The sequence below is a fragment of the Cygnus atratus genome, chromosome 8 (assembly GCF_013377495.2).
Source record: "Cygnus atratus isolate AKBS03 ecotype Queensland, Australia chromosome 8, CAtr_DNAZoo_HiC_assembly, whole genome shotgun sequence".
Lineage (NCBI taxonomy): Eukaryota > Metazoa > Chordata > Aves > Anseriformes > Anatidae > Cygnus > Cygnus atratus.
In genome coordinates this window covers 26,618,676-26,635,751 of record NC_066369.1, presented here as the reverse complement: position 1 = coordinate 26,635,751, position 17,076 = coordinate 26,618,676, and the positions used below count along the sequence as shown (strand labels likewise).

General features: G+C 41.6%; 1 protein-coding gene across 1 annotated transcript; it reads right to left on the bottom strand.

Moving 5' to 3' along the window:
* Positions 1 to 732: 732 nt before the first annotated feature.
* Positions 733 to 16,562, bottom strand: SHISAL2A (shisa like 2A). The gene is made up of 3 exons (XM_050712355.1): positions 16,381 to 16,562; positions 7,948 to 8,087; positions 733 to 887 (listed from the first exon to the last, which is right to left on the bottom strand). Exons 1-3 carry the CDS (start codon positions 16,560 to 16,562, stop codon positions 733 to 735), a joined length of 477 nt encoding a protein of 158 aa, XP_050568312.1.
* Between the last annotated feature and the right edge of the window lie 514 nt (positions 16,563 to 17,076).

Below are 17,076 nucleotides of genomic sequence, written 5' to 3'. Positions count from 1 at the left end.
CTGGAGACAAAAAGATAAATATTTTGATCTGCAACACAAAATCTTATTACTTCACAATTTAAGAATTAGAAGACTGCTGGTTCACCAGTTCAAGTTTGTATGAAGTTTAAAAAACTTGAATCCTCTTTGTTCTAAAAGAATCTTTTATTGGTGTTTTAAAATGAAAAATACATTTCTCATTTCTATGTAAATCTCAAGGCTGGAATCCTCAAAAGAAACCAGATGGCAAAACTAAAACTGGCAAAAATCGTAATTTTTCCTTCTGCTCTTTGACTGGCACTTTTTGACTAACTTCATTTGGTAGGGAAATTTTCCCATCAAAATAATTTTAAGATCCATGATAACTTTCTGAGGAAAGAAAGTTGGGGAAAAAGGATAAATTAAGAAAAATGCAACACAAGCAAATGCCTGATTTTATTGAGGTACTGCACTCACATTTTTGTGCACCAAGCCATCACATTTGGTTAAGTCAATCATATTAATGATGTGAGGACACCACATTAAAATGGCACACAGCAACAGCTTAAAACAAAGCTTGGTCAACATGGTGTACCAAATTATGCTCTGCCTAATAACTGTTATCACATTGGAATTGCACAGGATAAGACAACATAACTTGCATGAAAATGACTAACAGCCATAGCTGGCATGTGCAAATCAAAATATACTTCTCATTACAGTAGCCATACACAAATACATATCCCAGCACAGCTTCAGGTTGGTCTCTGGTTATCAACTGTGGTTGTAGGAACCAGGAAACAACTCAGAGTTGGTTAGGTTCTTGTGGATCACAGTCCACCCTTGTGGCAGAGGAAATCTCTTGAATCCAGTTGGTTCTGCCAACAGCTTATTTTGGTGGGGACCTTGTGAAAAATGCAGCTCTGTACCTGCAAAATAACAAGCACAGTTGAGAATCAGACTGCACAGGGGAAGATTTTCTTCTGCTACACAGCACAGCTAAGGAGATCCTACAAACAAATCCAGAACAAACCACACAGCTCAATGCATTTCACTGGGATTACTTATTCCAAGCATCTCACCATATTCCTAACCTTTACCACGTGAAATATTATACCTCTAAAGGGCATCACTACAGCTATGAACACTAAGTGCCTCCTCTAGGAACATAAGTGGATAGGTAGATCTGCTGTTGCTCCTCTGCTTTGTAATTGGGGATTTCATCCTGGATGTGATAAAAACTTAAAACACAATGGTGCTAGAGCAAGAAAAAAAGGCCTAACAGACAAGGCAGTCTCTCATCTAACATTTCTATGCAGTACCTCTTGGAAAATGCACTACTAATATTTACATTAAACTGCCTTTTTTTTTTTAAGGTAGACATAATGTGTATCTTTAAACCTGAAGGATAAAAAAATATTCAAAACTACATATACAGAATTTCTACACAACGAAGTGATTCTACTGCTCATTAAAAAGGGATTGCTTCTGAAGTGAAGTACAACAGCTGTTGGCACAGCTGGGTTTAGAAGCTGATGTTTGTCTAGGTAGGCAAAAATAATAGGTATGCACTGAAGTCTGGCCAGAAAATCTCAGCTAATTCAGCTACTGACAGAAGTTCCGAAGTGTGAAATCTTGGTTTTCAAGGCAGATGGTTACTAGCAGCAAAGAGTATCCTAGCCAAGCAAGAACATCAGTTCAATACTGGTTCACTGGAAAGAGTGCTGCTTATCTGAGTGATACTTTTTGTAGATCCTAGATCTTCTTTTGCTTCAGGCCCCAGGGCTGATTACACATTCTGACTTATATCAAAATGCACATGACAGATGTAGACTTAGATTTGTACCCTCCCCCTGACATTGCCATCTCTAAATACAGCATTTCCAATTAAATATCAGATCAGAAGGTACCTCAGATGTTCCTACTATGGCCATCACTTTCTCCAGACTAGCAAGCAGACCCACACATACTCTGACAGCACACAAGTCTGTTTCTACTCAGAGCAGATGGACAGACATTTCCTTCCCAGACCTGGATGCAGTCTAGCAAGAGCCAGGGTCTACTGGTGTCACCTTAGAGATGCCTGGGGCTAAGACAGCCTCCCACACACATCGAGGCTGTGAAGATGCTTCACCTATTTCACCTTTGAAAAGTGTGAGTCTAGCCTGTTCTTCAAGATCCCTTTTGAAAAAAGTCCCATCTGCTGCTTCATTGCCTGGTCTAGTATTTCTGGTACCTTTATAGTTTGGAAGATTTTCTATTACTAAATCTGGATCTACTTCAATGTAGAATCCAACTCATTACTTACCTTGCCTGCCACAGACAAAATAATCAGTCCTCTGCTTTACTTATCAGAACAGCCATCTTTTCTTTTCTAGACTTAAGCCAGCTTAAGCTTGATCTGCCTTTCTAAAACCTTTATCATTTTCTCATTTCTGTCTCTTCTCTGGTTTATTAACACCTAAAGAGCATTGCTGTATCACAGGTACTGCCAGCATTAACTGGAATAAATACCACCTTACATCCTGAATACAGCTCCCCTCCTTAGTATGTCAGACAAAAGATGGGCACAGATCATCAATACTGTTTATTACGAACTATAAATTCGAGATAATTTTTGCCCCCACATTACTTAACCAGTTATTCTCCCTCGGGTGAAAAAGAAAAACCAAATCCTAAAATAACTACAGTACTTGGCTTTCATCTTTATTGCATTTCACCTTTTTGATTTCAGAGCTTTTCTTCAGGGCACCAAGATAATTCTGAAAGGCAGTTTTATCCCCCAAACTCTTGCAGCCTCTCCCAGTGTGGCATCATCCATAAATTTCATACAAACGCTCTTTATTCCTGGAGCCAAGCTGTTAATATTCAACTGGAATAGTACTGAGACATCCTTCCCTCCAAAAATGTCTGCGAATAAGCCACTGAAAATTTTGGGCTAATTTTTCCATATATACTTGTAGTCAGAGCCACTTGTTCCCACTTAACTGACAGACAAAATTACCTTGACAAAGAGAAACTGGCTTATGATTTGTCTTCATGTCAGATGTTTCTCATGTATAACTTAATCATTTGACCTGTTGGCACTACAGGCTTGAATTAACACCTCCAGCTCCTCCCCTTTCCCTTATTAAAGCAAAGACATGTTTGTCCCTTTGATGGAAAAGAACATGCAGACAAGCTTGATCTGTATGGTGAACTACATACATAGCCATGGTGTAGGGGTCCTGTTACCAATTTAAAATCTTGAATTTGGCAGAAGAATGGATGTTAAATTTAACTGCCATGTGGCGCTTTCTCACAGCAGTTGAAGGTTTGCAGCTACTGGTGGATGCAGACTGCACAGTGAAGTGGCTCCTCATAATAGGTGAGGGCATGAAATCTGCAACAAGTGGACATCAAAAGCAGAAGACAAAAGCAAATAGAGACATGGAATTTTCCACCAAAACTTCACCTGATTATCAGTTAAAGCTCAGAAAATATCCTTGCCTCCCTTTTAATTTTCACAGAAAGTTCCCAGCTGATGTATTCTAGATCTGGAAGCAAAAAAGCTGAGCGCGTGTTTTTCCTTGTTTTAGCACAAAGAGGTCTCTTGATAAAGCCAGCCTCATTTTGCCAACAAAGAAGAACTGGATAATTCATGCACAAAAAAAGCTGCTAAGGTTTTTGGTATTGATATAATGCATGCACTCAAACCATACAATGAAGTCCTTTGCAGCTGGCCTTTCAATTCTCACCTGTTGCTCTGTTCCTGTAAGCAATAGTGTTTAGCAGGCTACATTTCAGAGCACTTCCATAAACAGTCTCTACAGCATGGAAGAAAGCAGGCAAACTGAGGCACAATGAAATGAGAGGCTCCTGGCCTTACAGAAAACAATGCTCCATTCACAGACCTGAACTGTGGTCTCATCTAAGTACTCAGTGCCTGCCTCAGACATTTTTGGATTTTCTTACTACAGAGGGCTGCGGGAGCCTTTTAAGTCTTCCTATGGCATTTTTCTCCCACAATGCATTTCCTTTGCCACAGCAGGAAAAGTGTGTAGAGGGGACTGGAAGTTTCAAAATGAGTTTTGTTATCCTTAAAAAATAAGGTAAAAATAGCAGGACAAGCAATCTAAACCTACTTGTTCTGCTGGTAAGAGTGTTGAGAAATCCTTTGAGAAATCCTCCATAAGTGCCTTTGCACTTATGATAGACAGGATGGCCTTTTTTAAGGATAGAGGAGAAAATACACAAAACAGGAAACTGACACATTTACTTTCCTACTGATCCAAGAACAACTTCTGAACAAACAGGACCAATTTATTTCTGGGACAGACAATACCAATCTATGGCATGGATTCCTCACATTGTGATGTTTAGCCATAAGCTTTCACCCCCCTGCAGAAAGGGAAATAATGTTTTGTGCCATCTGAAGTCTTCTGCATTATTCATTAATTCCTCTCAAGTCTGAAGTACAATTCTTCTGTACTGGAGTACATTTTAAATACTATTTTGCATGGTCTGTGCCATAGGCAGTTTGACCTTTAAACATGATTTCAGCATAAAAATCAAGTTAGCATATGAAGCCTCATTTTTTTGCATGATAACCCTGTTCATTTCTCTATCAGACTTGACTCAGCACTCATAGGCAGCATCACCAAAAAACAGAATATGACTAAACTACCAGATACTTCACTGCTCTTACCCTTTGCCATACAGAAGCCTTTCTACCAGTTCATTACAGAAGAATTTCTTTTGAATAACTTACAATGGCTGCATCCTTAAGTAAGGTCTAGTGCAGCTCGGACTGCACCAGGGAAAGGACAAAGACACCATCGGGGGAATGTAATGTTCTCTAGCCTACAACCATGAAGTACTCATGTACAAGTAAATCAAAATTTCTCTGTTCACGACAATGTAGTCATCTCTTGTGTATCTTCACAAAGGAGTATGCGTGTATGTCATGTAGAGATGGTTATAAGGTCTGCAAGTGTGACTCAAGGTCCCCCAGCCTTTTCTGTTAGTGCTTTTCGCAAAGCTAAAATCCCATATAAAGAATCATAGCACTTTGAAGAACACTTTTCCTATCTGCATCACTATGTACTGAACAGAGCAAAGGATATAGATACAATAGAGAATGGTGGAAAAGTGTTGTTACCATACCTGTTTCCATACAGCACTGGTAGCATCCATCCAGCACTTGTATTTTTTTTAACATATAGAACTCCCTCTAGCCTCACTGTCTGAAAAACAAAAGCATTTAGTAAAACAAGTAGGATTATTATTCTAATAGTTACAAGTAGTAATACATAGAAGTGCCCATTGCACTAGAAAAAGCATTGAAGACCATTGCTCAAAGCTAAACAGGCAAATTCCAGCTGATAAGCCTTTTGCAGAATCTGAAATTTTAATAAAAGTTGCACATCTATCTTATCGTTATATTTACTAACAAACTTTAAATTACTTATGTAAAAATTCAACAGTTCTACTTTCTATTTTTAACAAGTCTTTGATGAGCCACGCAATAACCAACTTTTTGACTACTGTATGAGGGAAGAAAGGCATACAATAATCAATCGTACGTTTAATGAAATATAAAACGCCATCTGAGATGATATATTTTGAGTGAAAATGCATATAAGTACTGCTTTCATAAATGAGCATGCACTGAATGCTGCAGGGGTACTGACACTGTGCACCATCTGATATGAGACAGCCTTCATCCAAAGGCAAGACTACTCTAGTTCAGAAAAAGCAGGGCTAAACTAAGCTCACAGGTAAAACCCATCATCCTGAGGCCTAAAAGCTTCTGAAGCTCCTAAAAATAGCTTTCATTTTTATTACCTATAGAAAGAGCAGAAGAGAGGCTGCTTTTATTGTTCCTTAGGACTGAAAGCAGCTAACCAGCCAACTCATAAGAGACTCTGGTCTTGCATAACTTCCATGCAAAAGAAACCCAGGCATGATGAAGATAAGCACTCAGGCTTGTCAATGAAATCCTTCAACTTTTTCAAAGATCTCTCAACCTTGGCAAAGCAATGGGCTTTCAATTTCTGACAGTCTACCTCATCAACAGCTAAAGCTATCAGAACTTCAGTGTGAAATAATTGCCATTCAGAGCAGTCAAAGCAGCAATATAATAAAAGTGAAAACAGGACAAGGAAAAAGTCAAACCAGCGCTTAAATGCAAAGCAATGCAGTCTGAATAAAGCTCAAAACAACATGGGAGATGGTTAAGAAAACACAGATCTCTCAACATTGTGAATCCTAATACCTGGTACTGAGAAAGAATACCTATGTGAACCCTGCAGTCTGGCACAGAAATACAAAGCATGAGAAACACTGCTGTCCTGGCAATAAAATAGACCAAGAGCTAATAACACAGCAGAAAAACCTGAGGGAAAAAGTTAAACAGCAAAACATTCAAAAGCATAATGCCAGTTTATAATTAAAATACAGCCATCTTGTAAGAGTTCACTGGGCATTTTGTTCATCCCACTCAAGTGTTTATTTAGACTTCTCTAGGTAGCAGGTGCTGTTTCCACTGTCTCTCTCCAGGACAGGTGTCAAGTTTTCAATTTGCAGATTAGTAGCAGTTTGCTGAATGTGTGACTTTTGCTTTGACAGCTTGCTCAGCTTAGGTAGCTCCAAAGGAGGCTTTGCATTTCCTGAGAGCCCTATAAACTGCATTCTCTGGAAAACAAAACAAGATGTAGGAAGTTTGGCATGAAGTAGGCTGAGTTAGACACTCATCTGGATGCTTATTACTGTCTGATAGGCTATAATTACAATAGGTCATTGGTCATCTATTGCCACTCAGGTATGGAAGCACTTTAATAGCTAGTAAAAAATGGTTGAATTTGAGTTGATAAGGGAGAAAGCAAGAGACTTCTTTCCATGAATTATTTCCCTTTTTCAACTTGTTCTACTTATAAGGCCTAAGTAAATAAAATCCAACAAGAGAACAAACATTCACTTTATTTCCTAAAACTTTACTGGTTGAACTGACTAAAGCCAAATTTAAACATTAAGAAAGTCCACAACAAAAGCTGAAACTTATCACACCACATTCTGCCATCAGAACTTGCAACCAGATTTCACATGTGTAGGTTTCTCACTTATATGTGAAAAGAAGTCTTACATAAGCCTAGCCATGCCTGCTTCTACTCCAGCTCTGTGATCAAACACCTGTACTCTTAGAGCAGAAGCTTCTCTTTCTGCCACTGATCTGATAACATGCATGTATGCTACTAAGGCAATGTCAGCTTATGCCAATGCTTCCTCGGTTCTCTCAGATTTGTATTCAACTGAGAACATTAATTTCTAACTAATACCCAACAAGGTGACCTTTGTAGTCAGTGGATAATGTACCAGCTAACCTGCATAAATGTTCTAATTCTTTTAATTAAAATTAAGTGTTAATACAACTGACCATCAAGAATGTCATCTTTGGAAAGAATTGTGAAACCCAAAGCTTTTAGTCACCATTAAAGTCTAAGCCACAAACACTGGCTGAAGTAGCCACAGGTTCTCCTGCACCAGTAGGTGACATGCATTGTTCCTGTAGGTGTCCGCTCATCCACTTTCTGGGCACAAATGTAAGGCATGAAAAAGAATGATTCCTCCCTGACAAGGAAGTGCATTTAAAACTTTTGAGATTCTTATCCCTAGAATGAAATCGCTACCATACGTTTGTGTACTTGGACAGGAAATCCAGAACAACTAACTCATTCAGCCTCTTGCTGATGATGGGATTTGTTGCATCCTTAATAAGGATTGTGAAATTTTACATTCTTCCTACTAATTAAATATATTAAGCTTGTGCTAAATATTTTCATTTGAGTTCATTACAGATTTCATTTAGAAGGTAATATAGCAAAATAAATTGACTACATCCTAAGGCCACCATCAGAAAGAAAATGTATGGTTGAATTCTCCACAGGTGTTTTTGACGGAATGTTATCTCCTCCAGAGGAAAAGCATTATTCTGTCAATATCCAGCCTTACCTGCCATCTGTAAGTGTAAGCCTGTATCCAGCTTGCTGCAAGGCTTTGTGCTGATAAACAAGTAACAGAGAACACACACAGTGATGATAAAAGCAAACAGGACCACTGCTGCTATTGACAGGCCCACAAGCGCTCCAACGCTAAGAGAGAAAACAAAGAAATTAGGTGTACAAACATGCTGGGATAGCCATTGAAGTAGTGGTCAGGATGATGCCCAGAGTTTACATGTACACAGGTGAGGGAATGGCTGTATATTTTTACTGTACATCGAAATTTAGAGCTCAATACTTAGTTTGCATATACTGCATTATTTCTTTGCCCTCAGAAGGGCCGATGACATTACACAGCAGTTGAACATCAGGCCCTTTGTGATATTTCACATAACCTATGCATAGTATCCCCAGCTTAATTTCAACTATGTTTATGAAAATCAGAAAGAACTTAACGCATTAACTGGTGCCAGTGAATCAAACTACTCCAAAGCAGTGCATATTCCAGATAAACCAAATTCAGGAATACAGGCACTGTGCTTCCCAATTAAAAGTACAGTCTGAAGGATGCACAGCCTTCACACAACATTACTATCTGTGCAAAAGCTGGGAAAATTAACAATGGTCTTCCCAAATAGACAAAAAATCAAGGTATTTCAACAAGAAAATTAATGCAAGCTACTGAAAAAAATAGTCTTTAGGTTTTTTGCTTTAACTTTCTGCTAAGGAATTACAAAAATTGGGGAATTCTGACCAATTTTGAGAGAGTTGCTAAATATCACATGCAAACACAAAGTGGAATTCCAGAGCTCCAGGCAGTTGATGCAAACTCCTTTTTTCTCAAACACGACTATTAAAGCTGCATTTTCAACCTGAAATACCACATTTATTGCAAGAAAATGTTATCATAGGACTTTAAGCAAAGTACTTGTTTGTAACAGGCTTTTCTCCAAGGCTGACATGTCCATTAAAAAAATGGGATACATGTGAAAGCCACATTATTCAGTTCTACTAGCAGCTCTGTAGATCGGGGTGGAATACTGTGATCATTGTTGTACTTCTTGGTTAATACAAAGAATCTTGAATTAAGGTGGGAGAATCACAAAATCATTTAGGTTGGAAAAGACCTTCAAGATCATCAAGTCCAACCATCCTCCCAGTATTACAAGTTCACTGCTAAACCATGTCCCTAAGTGCCACATCCATGCATCTCAAATACCTTCAAGGATGGCAACTTTACCACCTTCTTCTACGATCTTTGTAAAACTAACAATTAACTTACGCATTAAGGCATCAAACAGGCAGAAAGAGAATATTCAGGAGGCCAAACATGTGGCAGTATCTGCAGATTTTACCAGGATATTACATCCGCAGGAGAGAAGTTACTTTATACTGCTTCCATAGTCACTCAGTGAGAAAGTGTATGTACACAGAGCAATGTCTTTAGTAGTCTCCTTATTTCCAATCCTTCTTTTCAAGTCTTTTCCTAATAAAGGAATTTCATGCTGAAATAAAGGGCCAACTGCAACACAGACTACCTGTCATTCACTATACTCTTGGGCTACTCAGTGCTTTCAGTGTACCTGTCTCTGGTTCTACAGACCAAGCCAAAGACTTAAGAAATTAAACAGTGGCGCTTTGATCACAGTTTGAGGCTCAAGAATCCTTATATTACTACCCCAGTATATTTACAGTTTTAACATAGAAAAAGGATAGAGATTAATGTCTTCAGTTCTATGGTAAGAATTCTAGTGATAAAAAAACTAGAGTTTTATATGAACATATTAAGTATATTTTTTTGGCTCAAACAGAGCATAGAGGGTGGCAACATTCTGATTAATATGGCATTTGATGACGTTCTTACAATCAGGGATCTCACATGGGTTCTGGCCTCATTTTTTCATTTGAAACATCTTGACTCCAAGGACAAAACAGAAGCAATGCACTACACTGGGCTGAGGCGAGCAGGCAAACCAAGAACGATCTCCAAAGCTGATTGATTCCATGCGAGGAAGTAACACATACTGGGAGGCTCTTCAGAAATAGGTATCTGTGCTTTTTCATTCTGTTAGTATTAGCCCTATTTTAAGATTTCTTTCAAATAACAGTCTGCAGCACAGGACAAAAGTTGCTTATCTGCTATCCAAATGTTAAGCAGAGTCAGCTGTTCTAAAGCTGACTAAATCAGGTACATATTACTTTTTCTTCTATTCAGGCATCCATTACTTCAGTTGTAGCTCTCCTCCATGCAGAGGCAGATGACATTAAGCAATACAGCTGAGCACTGTGCAGCAACAATGCCTTGGCATTATTATTGTGCAAGATGCCTTACGAGCTATGAACAGCAAAGGTAAGAAAAAACAGTTCTGGGGAAAACTCTCCAATATTTCCTATTACAAGTCAAAGATTTATGATAGGTTACACATCCCTAAAAATGCTTGTTATGCAGCAGCAATGTGAAGAGATCTTACCCAAAAAATGGAAATTGGCACCACAAAACCAAATACAGACATCCTAGATATCACTTCCTAAAGCAATCAGCAATTAAGAATCAGGTTGTACTTAGTTTTCAAACAGTATGTCAATACCAGATTGTTCTCAATGTGCTGAAGCAATCAGACCTCTTAGAGTGTATTATTAATTTCTAAAAGGTTGATTTGGGGTTAAAGTTTGGGAGTGAGATTTTTTTTTTAATTTATTGAATTAATTCAGGGGAATTTAAAATGCCTTCTACATTTCTGAACACATCTAACGCATCCTAAGACAGAGGTGCATTTTTTTTTATGGTTAAGATAGTTATCAAACAAAATACCAAAATAGCCATCATTTTAATGATCACCCTTCCCTGAAAATAAAGACAACCCTTCAGCAGGTCCCCTGCCTTCTCCAGCAATTACTCCATCTAGTAGTAATGTAAAGCTCTTGCTAAAAACATTTTGCCATCTTCACTTTAAACAGTAGGTGTTTAAAGTCTACACAGCAGTCCACATAACAGCCCACAGGTCTCAGGATGAGTCTTCAAGATCAGGCTTCTGGCAGCACAGACATTAAACAAGAAAACTTAAAAGTTGCTCTTGTCCACAGCTGTGGCCTCACTAGCATTAACAATTCCCCACCCACCCTCAGACCTAGCAAAAAAGCAGCTGTGAAGGCCTAGGAGTAATCCTGGTGCCATTTACACAACATGAGCAACTGTAAGTTTGACAGACGATCCCCAGACCAAACAAAGCTCTCCAAGTTTTTTCTACATACAGCAACGACACAGCCATGCCACAAGCATCGCTGGTGCTGTTACACTGAGCACCACCTGCACACATGCAGCGCTGCCACACCTGCACTGCCAGAGGCTTTATTGAGCAGAGAGGCTTCACCATCTGCAGGCTCCCCAGGGCTCCATCTGTGCTGTCCGGAGAGCTCCTTTGTGGGTCAACATTTCTTGCAGTGGAGGCTCAGCAGACACGTGCAGCTATTTTTAGTCCTTAGAACTAGTCTGTCCACACCAACAACAGCTAGGAACAATTTAAATATTGGCTAAGCAGTTGCAGTACATCCACCGAAAGATTAAAAGGAAGCTCATGAGTCATCTGGATCTGAGTGAAACAAATGTTCCTAATACCATTGCTGCAGTGATGTACCATACATAGTGCTTGAGAAGCAACCGATAAATATTAACAGAAGACTGGAAGAACGGGCAGACAGGAATAAAAGACTTGCTATTTTGGAAAGCCAAAATGCTCTCACAAAGATCTGCACAGCTGAGCAAAGCCTGGCTAGAGCATTAGGTCACTGTGGTTCTACAGGTGTTAATGAAGTACCCTGAATGACAGCTATACTTGGCCTGCCTCAGTTTTAATCAAATATTATATGAAGCTAATAGAAGATAAGGCTTTGGAATGGATGCTGTAATTCTATTTGATACTGAAAGAAGCCATACCACTTGCAAAATAAACTTTGAGCAACGACAAAAAAGAACCCTAAGATTTTAAAACAAAAGGTATTGACCAAACACAACAGCATCACAGTTCAGTCCAAGTGCTACCTGCTTAGCACTTCCCCCTTCCACTCAGTTTGGAGGTAAAGATGTCCTAAGTGCACGTACATAGCTCTGAAGGGTAAGCTGTTCAGTGCTCTGCTCACTAGTGATTTCTAGCATCTGTTTTGTGTTTCAGAAGCTGCAAAACCTTCTGGCAAATTCCGCACACTGCTACCTTTTTGCTAGTGTTCCCTTCCCTGTTCCATGGGCTCATGACTTGAGACAGGAAAAGACATCTTTTGCTTTTCCTCCCTGAGGTCAGCTTTTCCAGAAAGGTAGAAAGAGCACCTAAGACCACAAACCAAAAGAGATACTACATTACTTGATCTTAACTACCGGGGAAGAAAAAGAGGATAACCAAGAAACAACTAATATTACAGATAAAAAGTTTAAAAACTACGTAACTTGTAAGAGTTGCTCAAAGATATCTTTTTGTGATTGTCCAGCAGCTCCAAGGACAGCAGGTGTTAGGGAACACTTCAAAGATCAGTTCTTGCAAGAGTGGGAAGGGAAAAGAAGGTTCAGTTTTGCCAAGGATAAGTGAAGCATATAGCTATAAACTTAGTACAGACAGTAGTGATTTGGCAAAAAATATAATACCATAAGCCTGCAAGAGACAATCGCTTCAGGTTGCCTAGGCTGCTGGTTTCTTCAGGAATTAATTCTGTCAGAGCTGGCTGCCAAGTGGTTTGGCAACATGTCTCCCACAGCAGGGAAAACACAACAGAAACACACATTAACTGCCTGAAGCTATTCCTGGTGTGTCAAACAGAAGTAATCCAAGATACCACCAACCACTTGGTGGTGCATTCAGCCACTGCTTTGAAATTAAAGAGTGCAGCCAAGCAAAGGAAGATGCAGGATGAGGAATTTCAAGCTCTGGAGTAAAGAAAAGCTTGCAACAGTTTCCCTAGAGGATCTTTCAGCTCCTTTCCCTTTACCAGTAGTTTCACAATCTCCAGACTTATCTTGGCTGGGTTTGGCAAACTCTTGAAGAATTTTAAGTCTTAAGGGTTAAGTCTTAAAAGTGCACCCTCAAAAGCAGTAATAAGCACTTGAAGGATTATTTTAATTTATGGTTCTGATGTAGGCAACAGCCTGAAACAAAGACAAGCAAAGCATGGATCACCAAAATATTGAGAGCAATCAGGAAAATGTTATTTTAAACATGTTTTCTTTAAATGCCTAATGGAGCTGTCATGTACAAACATATACAGTTTAAGGTGCTGCAATACTGTACAGCTTCCAGTGTGTTAGGAACTAAGAATTGTCCTTTGATTTGTTACTGGGAAAGCATTTCAGTAAACAGATTCTAACCATTCAGTTAATTTGCTTAGAGAAGTAAATTACATTTATTTGCCTCTTCTCTATGAGGGATAAGAACAGTTATGGCAGAACTTAAGCACAACCAAAACCACACCAACTGCAGTTTCCTCAGACCCCATCAATAGCTTAGGGCCACCATATTGAAGAAAGGAACATATCCTGAAGTTTCAAAGTTTTGGCCCAAATTTCTGACTCAGAGGCTTAGCAGTCACTTCTCAGACCCTAGAAGATCTTTGTAAGAGAAGTTCCTTCAGAGAGGTACTTCATTAGAGCCTCTCATTGGATTTTGCCCTCTGAAGTACTTTCTGAAAAAGATCTAGCTTTAACAGCCTTCATTACACCAATCCTGGTGCAAGAGCATAACAAGTCTTCATTATACATTAGTTCTGCCATCTTAAGAAGGCTTCCCATGACCAAAACAGACTATCCAAAAAATTATACCATATGAAGTTAAATAGCATGGTTATTCAATGAGAAAAATGTAAGAAGGACACTTGGGAACATCCTCTTACAGCAGGAAAGCTGAACAGTTCTGTGTCAGTCTTCAGAGATGAAGATGCTTGGGAAACATGTTCAATATCAGACAAACTAGATTTTAAATAATTATATGCTCTCATTTAACTTGTCTAGTATTTGGTAAGTCTACAGTATTGGACAACAAGAGCCCTGAAGGAATTCTCATGTGAAATTGCAGGACTGCTGGCCAAGGCACTCCACATAAGGCACTCTGTCAGAGGACTGGCAGACTGGAGATGCAACTCCATGCTAACATAGGGCTCTAGGGGTGAACCCAAAAACTACAGACTAGCAAGCCTGACTTCCACTTGGGCAAGAAAAAGGTCCATAAAAAAAAAGATAAGACCACTAAGCCAAGAGATAAACACAGCATCACAGCCCTAAGCGCCCACTTACCCAGTGGCCTGGATGCTCAGGACCAAGCCTATACAGCTGGTGGCCCTCAGGAGAGCTCTCTGAGCTCTGAGGGGGCTGCTTCTCAGTTCCTCCTTCCCTTGGGAGCTGCCATTAAGCTGAGGCTCTTACTCTGCACCAGGCCAATCCATGTTGATCCAGGCCGTCACTTGCAGATTTACCTCCTGATTTGACCTTGGGCTTGCCAGGTGGGGATAACCAGGCTGTGACTGACTGGTTACTGTCTCCAGACCTACCCGTGACTTGCTCACTTGACTTCTCAGCTTGCCCTTGGGCCTGTGTCACCACACTGGACTTGTCTGGCAGTCACAGGGATGTGTCTGGTCCTGGCTACTGCTCCGGCCAGGCCTGCCCTGCTCACCTCACCTCAATACAAGGGACAGATCCCTTGCTAGTGAGGTCACCTCCTCAGCCACCTTCTTACCACGCTGTGCCCTCAGGAAACTCCTGGTGCTGGCTGCTCCCAGACACAAACTTCTGTAAAACAGTCGGCATCACTGCAGGGGGAAAATACTGCCTCGCTAACCTGTGGGAAGGAGTCTGTGAAGTGTCAATAGGCAGACGGATAAAGGAACCCTGCATACATTGCCAAAGGCTTTTTGAAAAATCTAACTATATCCCACACACAGGAGGTGGGACTAAAAAGACTGAACTGACACAGGATTGGGGAAAGTATTCTGTTCCAGATCCAAAATGGCTTAAAAGAATAAGGAGCAAAGCACAGGGCTAGGTGGTCCCTTTCCAGTACAAAAAGTCAGTGCTGAGACTTTTTATTCAGTCTTCATCTATGACCTGGAAAAGAACAAAGTCTGAGTTTGATGACCCTAAGCTACTACAAGCGATCATATTCTGTGAGGGCAGGGAGTGCTAGAAGGCTCACAGGAAACCAATCAAGCAGGCAAAAACAATGCAGACCAACTTCAATGTACATAACCTACTGAGAAAACGTACACAACCAAGCCTACATGACGAAGTCAGAACTGCCAGTTCTGAACGCAAGAAAAAATGTTTTAGAGTCAGTGACAGTTCAATAAAATCAGTATCAACATGAAGCAACAGCCAAAGACATCAACAAAGCATCAGCCATCAAAAGGAAGGATTTTGAGACCAAGACTGAAGGCAACATTTTTCCACTGTGTAAAACCTTGCCTTACCCACACATCTTGAGCATGCAGCTCCAGATTACGCACCTCAAGAACAGCACTGTGAAAAGGCAACTAAAACCATCAATGGGACAGAGTAGCCCAAGGATAATCTAAAATGGAATAGGACTTTAAAGACTGAACTACTAGGACTGTTTAAGGTTGGAAAGGTGAAAGCTGAGAGCTGATGCAAACGCTTATAAAGTTTTGAGCGTTGTGCATTAACTAAACATGCAGTTGTTGTTCACTAAATCTCACAATGCTAGAGGGCACTCCAGAAAATTACCAGGAAACAAAGCTATAGAAGCTTTCCTTCTATAAAGCTGGTAGAGGGATCTATCCTCAAAGAGCAGGTAGTGACTGGTACTACTGGGACTGCAGAAGCAAGTCCAGAAAGGGTTTAGGTACACATGAGGATAACAAGACCATAAGGGAATACTGAAAGCATGATGCCAGGGTGCACTAACACCCCTGACACAGCCAGCAGGGATGCTGGACAGCCTGAGGGAAACCAGGCACAGACAGCACCAGGCTGGTGTGTGCTCCCCTACCAGCACCTCTGAAGATCCAGACGGACCCCAGAGAGCATGAGTATGGTTACCTGCCATTTTCCAAATAGAAACTTATTCAGTGTTAGATCTTACTACACACACAGAGAAGTAGTTGAAGTCACTAGAACTTTATGCACAGACCAGCTTACAAGCTCTGGCCACAAGACCCAAGTTCCCCTCACACCGAAAGCACGGAGGGATGCTCCGTCCACAGGCACTGAGCATCTCCCGGTGCCTCACTGCAGGTACCACGAGCCATCTCCTCCAAAATCCACCCTGGCGCAAGCAGAAGCCCCTCTTGGAAGCAAATGCAGCCTGAAAGGCTACAAGTACCTCAGAAATAGACTCTCAGGCAAGTCCGGACCAACACGGGTCCCTCACCCCCCGGAGCAGCCACCCAGCCCCGCCGGCGGATCCCCCACCTCCATGCCGGGGCAGGGCGGGCGCCGCTGCTCCCCTACCTGAGCCACCACATGTAGCTGTGCTCGTAGGGGAAGAAGCTGTGGGGGTCATCACAGCAATACTTGACGTCCTGGAAGCCGCAGCAGTACACGGCGCGAGCGTCGCCGCCCGCCCGCGGGCAGCTGAACCCGCTCACCAGCACCTTGTCGGCGTTAAGGTAGCTGCTGCACTCGGCGCTCATCGTGCCGTGGCCGCCCGCGGGGCTGCCCGCTGCCTCAGCTCCGCCGGCACCCGGGCTGGAGGTGGGGCGGCGAGCGGGCGGAGCTCGGCCGGCCGAGGGGCTGCGGGGCCGTGAGGGGCGAGGAGCGGGGCAGGCGGCGGGAGGCAGCCGCCGGTCCCCTCAGCGCCCTCCCCGGGCGGCGCCGCAGGGAGAAGTGGCGGGAGCCGGGCGCCGCCCGCGTCCTGAGGTGAGGGGAAGAGCCGGGAGCCGCCCGCCCTGAGGGGGTTGCTCGCAGCAAGTGCTCTTGTCGATGGGGTTTGGTTTTCCTTCAGCGGTCGGTCCGAAGTCGAGAAGAGACTTCGAGGTTCCACCTCTGCCTGCAAGCCTCAGAGGGGTCTTGGTGAAGCCAAAGTGATGAGGTCGTTGAGAGGGATCACACCTTGGCAGCTGTGCTCAGAGCCCCTTGGTTTTATGAGGGGTAAAAAAACCCGCATTATACTTTGTTTCTATGAGATCTGTCTCCAGCTCATTTCTG

Bases quoted from the DNA above. Each gene is read 5' to 3' on its own strand.
- SHISAL2A (XM_050712355.1), bottom strand. From the start codon at position 16,562: ATGAGCGCCGAGTGCAGCAGCTACCTTAACGCCGACAAGGTGCTGGTG. The intron at 8,088-16,380 runs GTAGGGGAGCAG...TTTCTCTCTTAG, and splicing joins AGCTACATGTGGTGGCTCAG to CGTTGGAGCGCTTGTGGGCC. The intron at 888-7,947 runs GTAAGGCTGGAT...GTTATTTTGCAG, and splicing joins CTTACACTTACAGATGGCAG to GTACAGAGCTGCATTTTTCA.